The 12,963-nt window shown below is 45.1% G+C and overlaps 1 protein-coding gene across 1 annotated transcript in view; it reads right to left on the bottom strand.

Annotated features, from left to right (window-relative positions):
- maptb (microtubule-associated protein tau b) overlaps positions 1-12,963 on the bottom strand; it is an 83,887-nt gene that overhangs the window by 22,139 nt on the left and 48,785 nt on the right. The window contains exons 7-11 of the mRNA XM_043674642.1: positions 11,062-11,123; positions 10,714-10,893; positions 9,191-9,332; positions 6,677-6,706; positions 2,365-2,639 (exon numbers count right to left, since the gene is read on the bottom strand). Of these exons, the coding sequence (XP_043530577.1) occupies positions 2,365-2,639; positions 6,677-6,706; positions 9,191-9,332; positions 10,714-10,893; positions 11,062-11,123 (689 nt within the window). The remainder of the gene's footprint in view (positions 1-2,364; positions 2,640-6,676; positions 6,707-9,190; positions 9,333-10,713; positions 10,894-11,061; positions 11,124-12,963) is intronic.

The following is a 12,963-nucleotide window of genomic DNA, read 5'->3' on the forward strand; positions in this document are numbered from 1 at the left end:
TCCCCACCCCCACCCTCCTCTAGCTTATCTCTCCACGCTTCAGGCTCTCTGCCTTTATTCCTGATGAAGGGCTTTTGCCCGAAACGTCGATTTTGCCTGTCCTCGGATGCTGCCTGAATTGCTGTGCTCTTCCAGCACCACTGATCCAGAATCCTTAATCAGTATCCTGTTCCTGCCTTACCTCCATAACCCTTGATTCCACTATCCTTGAGAGCTCTATCCAACTCCTTCTTAAGTGAATCCAGAGACTGGGCCTCCACTGCCCTCTGGGGAAGAGCATTCCACACAGCCACCACTCTCTGGGTGAAGAAGTTTCTCCTCATCTCTGTCCTAAATGGTCTACCGAGAGACTCCAGTGTATCCTGGAGAGTTGGCATCCCTGCACTCATCCATGCTTTGTGTCTGATCTGTGGTGCAGACTTCTTGTACTGTCATATATTATGTCTGGAAGTAGACTTGCGCAATTATTTGATGGGTTCTGCATGCACTGTTTGCCTTGAACAGTCAAAATATCTGGCAATTGAGACGTTCTGGTCCCACTTTTCTCATGGGGGAAGTGATAGCCTACTGGTATTATCGCTGGACTGTTAATCCAGAGACCCATATAACGTCCTGGAACCCAGGTTTGAATAGCCAGCGACACCCTCATCCCGTTAATGAATAAAGAGGAAAAAAAAGTTTCAACATGGTACACCAGTACAACTGGTATGTTCATTTACAGGTCAGATTGTTTTTTTCCCTGGATTTCCCTCTGGGAGTCTCACTCTGTCATGTTGCTCACTGGTCCTTCCTCTAACCACAGCCTGACACCTGACTCCTAGCTAACCACTGCAGATCGCTTTGTCCTTCCTGACTAGACATTTCCAACAGTAAAAACCAGCAAAACACAGACTAAACGTACTGCATCATAGCTGAGTGTCTCATTCTAAACCCTCTCTGGCATTCCCACTCAATGGCCCCCAATAAATCACAAAGAGTGATATTGCAGCTACAGCAAGTGATTAGGGAGACAAATGGAATGGTGCTTTTGCAATGGCATTGGGACATAAAAGTGAAGCTGCAGCTGTACAGAGTCTTGGTGAGACCACAACTTGAATACTATGTGCAGATTGGATGCTCCAATTACAATCTGGGAGATGGTTCACTTGACTCATTTGTGTTATGAAGAAAGGTTGAACAGGTTGGAGTTTCGAACAGGTTATATTATTGAAACATATAAGATCCTGTGCAGATTTGGCAGGGTGTATAACAGAAGCATGTTCCTTTTCAAAGGAGCAGGGAATGAATTAGAATGAGGGGATATCATTTAAGAATACAGGGTCTCCCTTTTTAAGATGGAGATGAGAAGATTTTCTTTCTCTCCCAGAAGGCTGCCAGAATTGTGGAAGTCTTTTTCACAGAGAACAGTGGAGACTGAGTCTTCCAATTTATTGAAGACTGAGTTTGATGGGTGTTTGACAGACAAAGGAGCTTGAGGATTCTGGGGTTCAGACAGGAGCTGAGACCACACCCACAGCCAGATCAGCCATAATCTTAATGAATGTTGGAGCAGCTTCATAGGATATTGCATTTCCGTTCAGTTTTCTCTGAGTAGACAGCGCCATTCCGCTGATACTTTCCTGACGTGTTTAGCCCCTTGTTATAATTTTGAAAAGCCTTCTTGTGTATTCTCAAATGCCTTGATGTGAGAACATAAGAACTAGGACCAGATGTAGGCAATTATCACCCCTGTACTCTACTATACCATTCAATAAGATCATGGCTGATCTCATCTGGGCCTCAACACCTGCCTATAATCCTTCAACCTGTTATTAAATAAAAATCTGTCAATGTGCTCCTTCAAGTTACTCAATGTCCCAGCATCCACTGCACTCTGGGGCAGTGAATTCCACAAATCCACGATCCATAGAGAAAAGGAACCTCTCCTCATCTCTGTTTTAAATCTGCTACCCCTTCGCCTAGATAGCCTCACAAGGGGAAACATCCAATCCAATCATCTTCCTTACTCTTATTATCATTCTGGAAAACAGAGGTTTGTACAGTGCTCTAACATCTGGAGATAATGTGGGGATTTTTAAAGACCAGTTGATTAAAGTGCAGGACATGCATGTCCTTGCAAAAATGAAGGATAGGAATGGAGGGATTCAGGAACCATGGATGTAAGACTGGCTTTGTATAATTTAAACAGAACTTCACTGCCTTGTAATATTATTGCCTAAAGAATAACACAGAGTTTGTCTGTCTCGAATTGCTGACGGGTTTTGATGCGTTTCTCTGGCCAGTCCATGGAACAGCTGCAGGGGATTTGGCTAGAGGTGGGACCAAAGTGGAAAGAATGGGGTGAGAAATGAATGAGAAAGTTACCTTGCCACCACCGGGTGAGTGCTTAATGTTGTCTGTTGATCCAATTTTGGATTTAACATTCTTCAGATCAGGCATGGGCACAGTAACAGGGGCTGCCCGTACTTTGGAAGCTGCTGGTGATTTAGGAGGCGTACGAACAATCGCCACTTTCTTCACTTCTTTTGCCGCTCCGGTAGAGGGCTGGGAAGGTGTACGGGAGCGACTGCTGGGAGTCCCAGGGGTACCTGGACTGCTGCACCCACTGCCACTACCACCGGCTTTGGCTGCCGAATCACCTGAGAACAAGGAAAAACAGATACGTCAGACAAAAAGGAGAAACCACGTTGTTTGCAGGCGAGTTCTCCACCTTGTCAGGAGATATTAAGGTAAAATCTGCAGTTCACCTCACACTGACTTTCACTGGGGTACAGTCCCACATATGAACTCTGACTGAGGTACAGTCCCAAACACACTGACTCTCACTGGGGTACAGTCCCACACACACACTGACTCTCACTGGGGTACAGTCCCACAAAGGAACTCTGACTGAGGTACAGTCCCAAACACACTGACTCTCACTGGGGTACAGTCCCACACACACACTGACTCTCACTGGGGTACAGTCCCACACACAAATTCTGACTGAGGTACAGTCCCACACACACTGACTCTCACTGGGGTAATGTCCCACACACACTGACACTCATTGGGGTACAGTCCCACACACACTGGCTCTCTCTGGGGTACAGTCACACACACACTGACTCTCACTGGGGTACAGTCCCACACACAAATTCTGACTGAGGTACAGTCCCACACACACTGGCTCTCACTGGGGTACAGTCCCACACACACTGACTCTCACTGGGGTACAGTCCCACACACACACATTGACTCTCATTGGGATACAGTCCCACACACACACTGACTCTCACTGGGGTACAGTCCAGTCCCATATACAGTGACTCTTACTGGGGTACTGTCGCAGACACACTGATTCTCACTGGGGTACAGTCCCACACACACTGATTCTGACTGTGGTACAGTCCCACATGCACTGACTCTCATTGGGGTATAGTCCCACATACACATTGATTCTCACTGATGTACAGTCCCACACAAACTGACTCTCACTGGGATACAGCATCTCACACATTGACTCTCACTGGGGTACAGTCCCACACACTGACCTTTACTGACAGGAGAACATATTCAGGTCATGAACACTTCCAAAAGCGTGACACTTATGCTTGAGCATGTAGTGAATAAATTAAAATATTACTTAGTATTGGAGCCTTAAAGAAAGTGCTGATAACATCGGGAGATTTTTAAAGACCAGTTGATTAAAGTGCAGGACATGCATGTCCTTGCAAAAATGAAGGATCGGAATGGAGGGATTCAGGAACCATGGATGAGAAGGGAAATTGTAAGCTTAGTCAAAAGGAAATAGGAAGCATATGATTGTTCTAGGCAGCTACAAACTGAAGAAGCCCTTGAGGAGTATAGAGAAATTAGGAAGGAACTTAAAACGCAGAATTAAGAAAGCTAAAAGGGGCCTTTAGTAAAAGGGGTCAAGGAAAATCCCAAAGCTTTTTATGCAGATATTAGAAGAAAGAGGGTAGCAAGGGAAAAGATCATCCTACACAAGGACTAAGGATGGACGTTACACATGGAGCCGCACGAAGTGGGAGAAATCCTTAATGTGTACTTGATATCGGTATTCACCAAAGAGAAGGTCATGACCGATGTTCAGGTCAGGGAGGAGTGTGTGAATACAATGGAGAATGTCAATATATTGAAGGAGGAAGTGTGGGTATCCTAAAGTGCATTAAGGTAGACAAGTTCCCAGGGCCAGACGGGATCTATCACTGAGAGGCAAGGGAAGAAATAGCTGGGACATTAGCTGATGTTAGATTAGATTAGATTACTTACAGTGTGGAAACAGGCCCTTCAGCCCAACAAGTCCACACCGACCCGCCAAAGCGCAACCCACCCAGATCCACTCCCCCACATTTACCCCTTCGCCTAACACTACGGGCAATTTAGCATGGCCAATTCACCTAACCTGCACATTTTTGGACTGTGGGAGGAAACCGGAGCACCCGGAGGAAACCCATGCAGACACGGGGAGAATGTGCAAACTCCAGTCAGTTGCCTGAGGCAGGAATTGAACCACGGTTTCTGGCGCTGTAAGGCAGCAGTGCTAATTACTGTGCCACCGTGCTGCCCACTGATATCTTCACATCTTCTTAGATCACAGCTCAGGTTCGAGAGGACTGGAGATTAGCCAATGTTGTTCCCTTGTTTAGATAGGATAACCCAGGAAATTACAGGCTAGTGAGCCTGACATCTGTGGTGGGGATGCATTTGGAGAAGATACTGAGGGACTGAATATATGCACATTAGGAAGAAAATAGTTACTGGCAGGCAGCATGGTTTTGTACAGGGAAAGACATGTCTCACCAAACTGATTGAATCTTTTGAAGAGTGACAAAGATAATTGATGAGGGATGGGCTGTGGATGTTACTTATCTGGACTCTAATTAGGCGTTTGATAAAGTCTCACATGGCAGATTGGTACAAACACTAAAATTACATGGGATTCAAGGAGGGCTGGCGAGATGGATACAAAACTGGCTTGGTCATAGAAGACAGAGTAGCAGTGGAAGGATGTTTTTCAGGATTGAGACTGGTGTTCCCCAGGGATCAATCTTAGGTCCTCTGTTGTCTGTAGTATATATAAATGATCTGGAGGAAAATGTGGGTGGTCTGATTAGTAAGTTTGCAGATGACATGCAGATTAGTGGAGTTGCTGATAGTGCCAATGATTCTGAAAAGATACAACAGGATATGGATAGATTAGTGACTTGGGTACAGAAATAGCAGTTGGAGGCACAGTGGTTAGCACTGCTGCCTCAAAGCGCCAGAGACCCAGGTTCAATTCCTGCCTCAGGTGACCATCTGTGTGGAGTTTGCACATTCTCCCCGTGTCTGCGTGGGTTTCCTCCGGGTGCTCCGGTTTCCTCCCACAATCAAAAAATGTGCAGGTTAGGTGAATTGGCCATGCTAAATTGCCCGTAGTGTTAGGTAAGGGGTAGATGTAGGGGAATGGGTCTGGGTGGGTTGCGCTTCGGCGGGTCGGTGTGGACTTGTTGGGCCAAAGGGCCTGTTTCTACACTGTAAGTAATCTAAAAAAAAATCTAATGCGAGATGATGAATTTTGGGGAATCAAATTTAGGTGTGAACTATACTGTAAATGGCAGAACCCCTAGGAACATTACCACACAGACTGATCTGGGTGGGCAGGTCCACAGGTGGCTAAGGTGATTAAGAAGGCAAATAGCATGTCTTTATTGGCCAGGGCCTGGAGTACAAGAGTTGGCAAACCATGTTACAACCAGAGGTTATAGGTTTAGGGTGAGAGGGGAAAGATTTAAAAAGGAACAGAGGGGCAACTTTTTCACATAGAAGATGGTGTGTGTATGGAAATGAACTGCCAGAGGAAGTGGTGGAGGCTGGTACAATTACAACATTTAAAAGGCATTTGGATGGTATGTGAATAGGAAGGGTTTAGTGGGATATGGGCCAAGTGCTGGCAAATGTGACTAGATTAGGTTAGGATATCTGATCAACAAGGACGAGTTGGATCGAAGGGTCTGTTTCCATGCTGTCCATCTCTATGACTCTATGAAAAACCCTCATTAGGCCGCTTTTGAAGTATTGGGGGCAGTTTTGGTCGCCATACTACCAGAAGGGTGAGGAAGCTTTGGAGAGAGTGCAAAGAAGGTTTACCAGGATGTTGCCTGGTCGAGAGCATTGGCTGAGAGGAAAGGTTAAAAAGACTAGGATTGTTTTCACTGGAAAGACGGTGGCTAGGAGGAGACCTGATAGAGTCAACAGAATTATGAGCGGCATAGATAGGGTGGATAGTCAGAGGCTTTTTCCCAGGGTTGAAGTTTCAATTACAAGGGGTGACAGGTTCAAGGTGAGAGGAGGACAGGTAAAGGGAGATGTGCGAGGGAAGTTTTTCATGCAGAGCGTGGTAGGAGCCTGGAACACAGTGCCAGAAGAGGTGGTTGAAGAAGGCACGTTGGCGATATTCAAGAGGCATCTGAATGGTTACATGAATTGGGAGGGAACAGAGGAATACAGACTAAATGAGGGCAGTTGGTTTGTCTTTTTAGGTTAGTTAGGGCATGATCATCAGCACAGGCTTGGAGGGCTGAAGGACCTGTTCCTGTGCTGTACTGTTCTTTTGTTCTGTTTGAAGTTGAAAGTAGCTGCTCCAGACGCATGAGGGAGTCAACTAAACACACATTTGAGCCCCACTCACCTTTTCCCGATTTCTTCTGCTCCACCTTTGCTGTTCAGGAAAATAAATCAAAATGTTAGAGAAAGGGAACTACAGAATTAGATCAGGGAACAGATTGAGGGGGAGAGACTGAGGGAGAGAGACCAAAGGAGCGAGACTGAGGGGGAGAGACTGAAAGGAAGGAACTGAAGAGGGAGGGGTTGGAGGGAAGACAGGGAAGAATTCAGGGAGGAGCGTTCGCAGGAGAAACTGAGGGAAAGAGGGGGATACTATAGAGGGAGAGGGAGAGAGAGAGAGAGAGAGAGAGACAGGGCAAAAGAGATTGAAATACTGAGAGATTGAGGGTGAGAGACTGAGAGGGGCAGACTAGAACCGGAGGGAGACTGAGTGGGGCAGAATTCTAGTTTCAAAATGGTGATTTTGGCAATAAAAGGCCCTAAAGGACTTCCAACCTTGCCTGACTCGTTTCCCATCTTTCTGCCTTCACCCTTTCACCTCCCTTCTAGAAACCCAATAAGGTTGCCCTTGCTCTCACTTGCCACCCCACAAACCTTTACATTTAAAGATCAATCTCTGCAACTTCTGTCAATCCTGCCAGTAAACACACCTCCTCTCCCCCAGGAGTATTCTGACGGGACTGTTCCCTCCTTGGTCCATTCCTCTCTCATCCTAAACACCATATCCCCTCCTACGGCCCTTTAAATCACTGTGGGCCAATCACATCCCTCAATGTCTAAGGCCCGAAACACTCCTTCCAAGCGAAGCAGTGATTTACCTTCTCAATCTAATCAATTGTATTTGGTGCTCAGGAGGTGTCCTTTACATTAGGAAAACCAAGTGCAAGTTGGGTGACTGCGTTGTGAAAAACCTCCACACAGTTCACCAGCTTAACCTCAACCTTCTGGTCATGTGGAATTTCAGTACACCATCTTGTTCTTGAGCTCACATTTCTATCCAAGGCCTGCTCCGGTATTCCAGTGAAGCTCAGCGCAAGTTGAAGGAACAGCACCTTTTCACTTTGTCTGCTTGGGTATGTTACAGCCTTCAGCATTCAACAATTTCAGACCATGAGCGTTGTCCTCCATTTTAGTATTGTTTTCCTTTCAGTGTCTTTACTTTGTTTTCATGCTCTTTCTTTCAGTCAGAGTTGAACTTTATTTGTCTATTAACACCAAATTGCAATCTATGTTTTGAGTCTCCTCTACAACCATGACCACTTCCTTTGCCTTTGTTTGATGAAACTTCTGATCTTTAAGGTCCCTCACCTTCTAGCCTCCCACAGACCTTCACTTACATGCTACCTGCTCCTCTTGCTTTTTCGACAGTATAAATACATCATCTTTCTCTTCAGTTCTGAGGGAGAGTCACATTGGAATTGAAAGATTAGATCTGTCTCTCTCTTCTGCTCAGACCATTGTTATTTGTTTCTATTTTCTAATTTTTTGTTTGGAACTGTGAGTTGCAGTTGAAAATTGAATTTTGAACATCAGCTTATTTGAAAAATAAGAAGAGAACAAACGATGTTTGCTCTTGGGAACTGGCCTGGAAGGACTATGCAGGTTACGTCCGACTCTAAGCACACTCCAGATGAACCAGCACCAGGATGTTATGCTCAGGAACTGGTAGCTGGTTGGATGTTGAATTGGCCAATTGAGGGAGGACTGGGGCTCACCAGCCAATCACAGAGGATATTGGGAAAGAGAAACCATTAGGAGTGCACTGGCTTTTACCGAGGTTTTGGGAAGGTGGCAGAGTGTTGCTTTGAAAACTGCAGGACTGGGTTTTTCATTTTGCTCTCTCAAGTTATTCCCCAATTATCGATTTATTGAAAGTCCTGAGAAAAGAACCCAGTCTAGAGAAAATCAGGAGAAATCTCCCGAGGTCTGCAGAAGCTGTTTGTATTGACTGGTCACTTTGGAATTCATGCAAGATACAATCCTAAGTGTCTTTAATACAACCTGTTGGATTTCATGAAACCTAGTATTCATCATTGAAATGGCTGTCAAATTGGCAACTTACAATTCTTTTATTTATAAAAATAAAATTACCCCTTAACTATGTCTGACTATTGGCATGTGATTGGGAGTTTATGACCAAACAAGACTGGACTAAGATTGCAGGTATTAATTAGATTATTTTGTAGTTCATTTGTGTTCTGTTAAAATTACGTTATTGGTAATAAATTATTAATTTTGGTTTAAGTTATAAACTTGATATCCAAGATTAGTTATTTGTAAATAACTGATTCGGAATAATTAGGTAATTTTGAGGGTCATCAAATGTTTTAATTTCACTATGCTATGAATCCAGTGTTAGCCAGTCCGATGTGTTTTGACTTGCTATCCCTGCGTCATACTACTCCTCAGGTGCTGCCAGAACTTTTGGAGTTTCTCCAGCTCTTTCTGATATTATTGCTGGATCTGTGCTATCTGCAATATTTCTGTATGAAAACACATCAGCTGCACCCACTCCCAGTTCATTCACTCAATCCCACTATGCCTTCCCATTTCTCCTCCACCCGCTTCCCACACTTACTTGTTGTCCTTTTGATATCAGGAGAGTGAGGTGTTCCCTTCGCAGCGGCTGTCGGCTTCGGAGGTGTCTTTGCACCGACACTTCCTGGCATTCTGAGACCAGATGGTGCTTGTGATCCTGGAGTCTTCCTAGTCTCTGTTACCTTCAGTGAATTATTAGGCTGTTAAACTGGATGGCAAATACTAATTCTGATATTATCTGGCTACTTGGACAGAATCGATTCATTTCTGTACACTCCTGTGGCCAAATATTCTTGCTGTAGGGATGGTAGAGCACATGTTTCCTGATAGCTGTGTCTGCCTGGGGATTCTGGGGAGGTGGTGGAAGCAGATATGATAGCAGTTTTTACAGTGAGTAGAGGGATACAGGCTATGTGCAGGCAAATGGGGTTAATTTTGAATGGCATCATGGTTGGTACAGACATGGTGGGCCGAAGGGCCTGTTCCTGTGCCGTACTATTCTATGTTCTAAGGGCATCATGCTTTTATGAAACCAACCAACCCAAGCTGCTGCTCATAGATGACTCTCTTGAGATAGAGTGAGCAGGAGACCATACTGATTGGATTAGATACCCTATAGTGTGGAAACAGACTATTTTGCCTAACAAGACCACACCGACCCTCCGAAGAGTAATGCACCCAGACCCATTCCCTTACCCTATATTCACTCCAAACTCATTCACCTAACACTATGGGCAATTTAGCATGACCAATTCACCCAATCTGCACATCTTTTGATTGTGGGCGGAAACCAAAGCACCTGGAGGAAACCCACGCAGACACGGTGAGAATATGTGAACTCCACACAGGCAGGAATCAAACCCGGGTCCCTGGCACTATGAGGCAGCAGTGCTAACCAATGAGCCACCGTGCCACCCCCGAACTAGATGGCAAAGGATGATGGTTTGGATAGAAATAGCTGACGTGGGGAATCCTCCAGGATACAGCGTGGACCTCAGTTGCTGCATTGAAGTAGCAAGTTCATGGGGGCTAGGCTGATTGAGAGCTGGCCCATGACATCCTACTAGAGGTCTGATATCATGAGCTTGACAGACAATGAGGGTCCTGACTCCTAGCAAGCATGAGATGGTGAGGGCTGAGGGGAAACAGTGGGAAGGGGTTGATGTGGCAGAGGCTAAAGGTATAGTATTTATGGTTATGCGAGGGAGTTTGCTGTAGATTGGCGGTTTGAGAGGGATGAGGGCTAAAGAGGGATTTATGGGGTTTGAGAAGACTAAAACGAGGAAATCATTAAAGCAATACCCTGAATAGCATGAGTTCTTCACTGAGTAAAAAGCTGATTTGGAAAATGGAAGCCAAACACATTAACCTGAACCAGAGCAAAAAAGCACAAATGAACCTGACAGATTTTCAGGGATCGGCAATAAATGCTGGCTTATGCCCAAATCCCATGAATGAACAAAAATAAACATGAAGTAATTAGGCTCAGCCACTGACAATGTGCATTTGGGTTGTCAGAATCTGCAGTTGAGAGAACTCCTCGAACTATAATGTAATCCTTACCTTCATTGCTCTATGCTCCTTAACTCCTGCACCATCTTGGCTTGTAGTCGATTGAGGCCTTTTGGGGGTGGAGATAAGACTGGAAGATTTGTTGCTACGGGCAGCTGTGGTAGGCCTCTTAGGAGTAGCAGAGGCCTGAGGCCTAGGTTTTGAGATTTTGGCAGATGTAGGTGTGCAGCTCTTTATATGAAAATAAAATTCAAAATGACAACATAACATATGAATCCATAAACCAAATAAATTATGGATAAAAAAAGAATATAGCAAAACAAGATGAAACATTTGGGCGCCAATGGATTAATGGAGTGACTGGATGCTGAATAGCTTGTTTATTGCTGTCACTCTCACCTTGGTCTTGTTCTCAGGTGCCTGAGATTTGTTTCCTTCTTCTCCTGACACAGGCAATTGAGCTAAAAAAATGAAACAGAACAAAATGAGTTCTCTCCAACTTTAAATGGGCCATTAAAAAGGTTGGACAGAAGATGGGTGCTGTGAGCAAGGGGCAGAAAGCAGCAGGAACTTACATTAAGGAAACCTTGCACATAGCTCCCACACACTGAGCCTGGTCCCACTGACTCCACCAACACAATAACAACTCTCAGCCATTGCTGTGACTACCAGGAACCAGATAGTGAATACCCAATCAGGTTGGAAAGTGAAACACAGCATTTATTACACCGCAAGCCTCACACAAATGATTCAACCTGATGATTTCAAGATTTCACCTTGCCACAAAATGCAGTAACAAGTTACCCAAAGAATTTCAAATCACTGAGTTTAATGCATTAGCTTCCCTGATTGCACACGATGACCGTGAAAGTTAGTTTCACAAATGGATGAAATGGAGATCAAACTCTATTGCGATGGAGAATGGGAGAAATGTGAGGAAATCGACTTTTGTACATTCATGACTTCACAGAAGAGATTTTTTTTTAACTGGGTGCAGCCCCAGTAGTATATTATACTGGTTTCTGTGGATATTCCATTCCCCTGTATGCCACAGGTCCTGTGTATCTTTCCAAGATCTCTTAATTTATGAACTATTCCTTTAAATTGACAATGCCCCTCCATTATTTAAACATCGGAGAGTGGGAAACCTCGATTATAAACCAATAGCTTAAAAGCAGTAAGTCAGGAGATTACGTGAGTCTCAACAAAGATAGGGTGACTGAGCATCTTTGAAAGTTTGCAGTCAGTAAGGCTACAGTAGGGTTGTAAAGATGATTATGCTTGAAATGTGGGGATTCAGTGAGCAGTTCTGGGCACTGTGCCTGTGAAAGGACAGCCCCAGAGGATCGGGGGCTGTTGACTGTTCTTCCCCAGAGGGACAGTCAGCTGCACTGAGTCTCTTCGAGCCCTGGGGATAGGCAACATTGATTAACATCAGGAATTCCAGGCCTGCCTTCAGGGAGTTCAGGTGCGGGCTTATCAGAACTGTAGGATGGAAGCCTAAAGAGGCATTTGGCTGTGCATAAAGTTATCCTGGGGTTTTAGGGCAGACAGGGATCCTAGGGTCCAGCAAGGAGAGGGTTATGGGGGGGCCTGCCCATGCCATTGTCAGGTGAGGTGCTGCAGGGAAGTGCCGGAAGACTGGAGGTTGGCAAACATGGTGCCACTGTTTAAGAAGGGTGGGAAAGACAAGCCAGGGAACGATAGACCAGTGAGCCTCACCTCGGTGGTGGGCAAGTTGTTGGAGGGAATCCTGAGGGACAGGATGTACATGTATTTGGAAAGGCAAGGACTGATTCGGGATAGTCAACATGGCTTTATGCGTGGGAAATCATGCCTCACAAACTTGATTGAATGTTTTGATGAAGTAACAAAGAAGATTGATGAGGGCAGAGCAGTAGATGTGATCTATATGGACTTCACTAAGGAGTTCAACAAGGTTCCCCATGGGAGACTGATTAGCAAGGTTAGATCTCACAGAATACAGGGAGAACTAGCCATTTGGATACAGAACTGACTCAAAGGTAGAAGACAGAGGGTGGTGTTGGAGAGTTGTATTTCAGACTGGAGGCCTGTGACCAGTGGAGTGCCACAAGGATCGGTGCTGTGCCCTCTACTTTTTGTCATTTACATAAATGATTTGGATGCGAGCATAAGAGGTACAGTTAGTAAGTTTGCAGATGACACCAAAATTAGAGGTGTAGTGAACAGCGAAGAAGGTTACCTCAGATTACAACAGGATCTGGACCAGATGGGCCAATGGGCTGAGAAGTGGCAGATGGAGTTTAATTCAGATAAATG

This window comes from Chiloscyllium plagiosum, chromosome 33 (genome assembly GCF_004010195.1).
Source record: "Chiloscyllium plagiosum isolate BGI_BamShark_2017 chromosome 33, ASM401019v2, whole genome shotgun sequence".
Lineage (NCBI taxonomy): Eukaryota > Metazoa > Chordata > Chondrichthyes > Orectolobiformes > Hemiscylliidae > Chiloscyllium > Chiloscyllium plagiosum.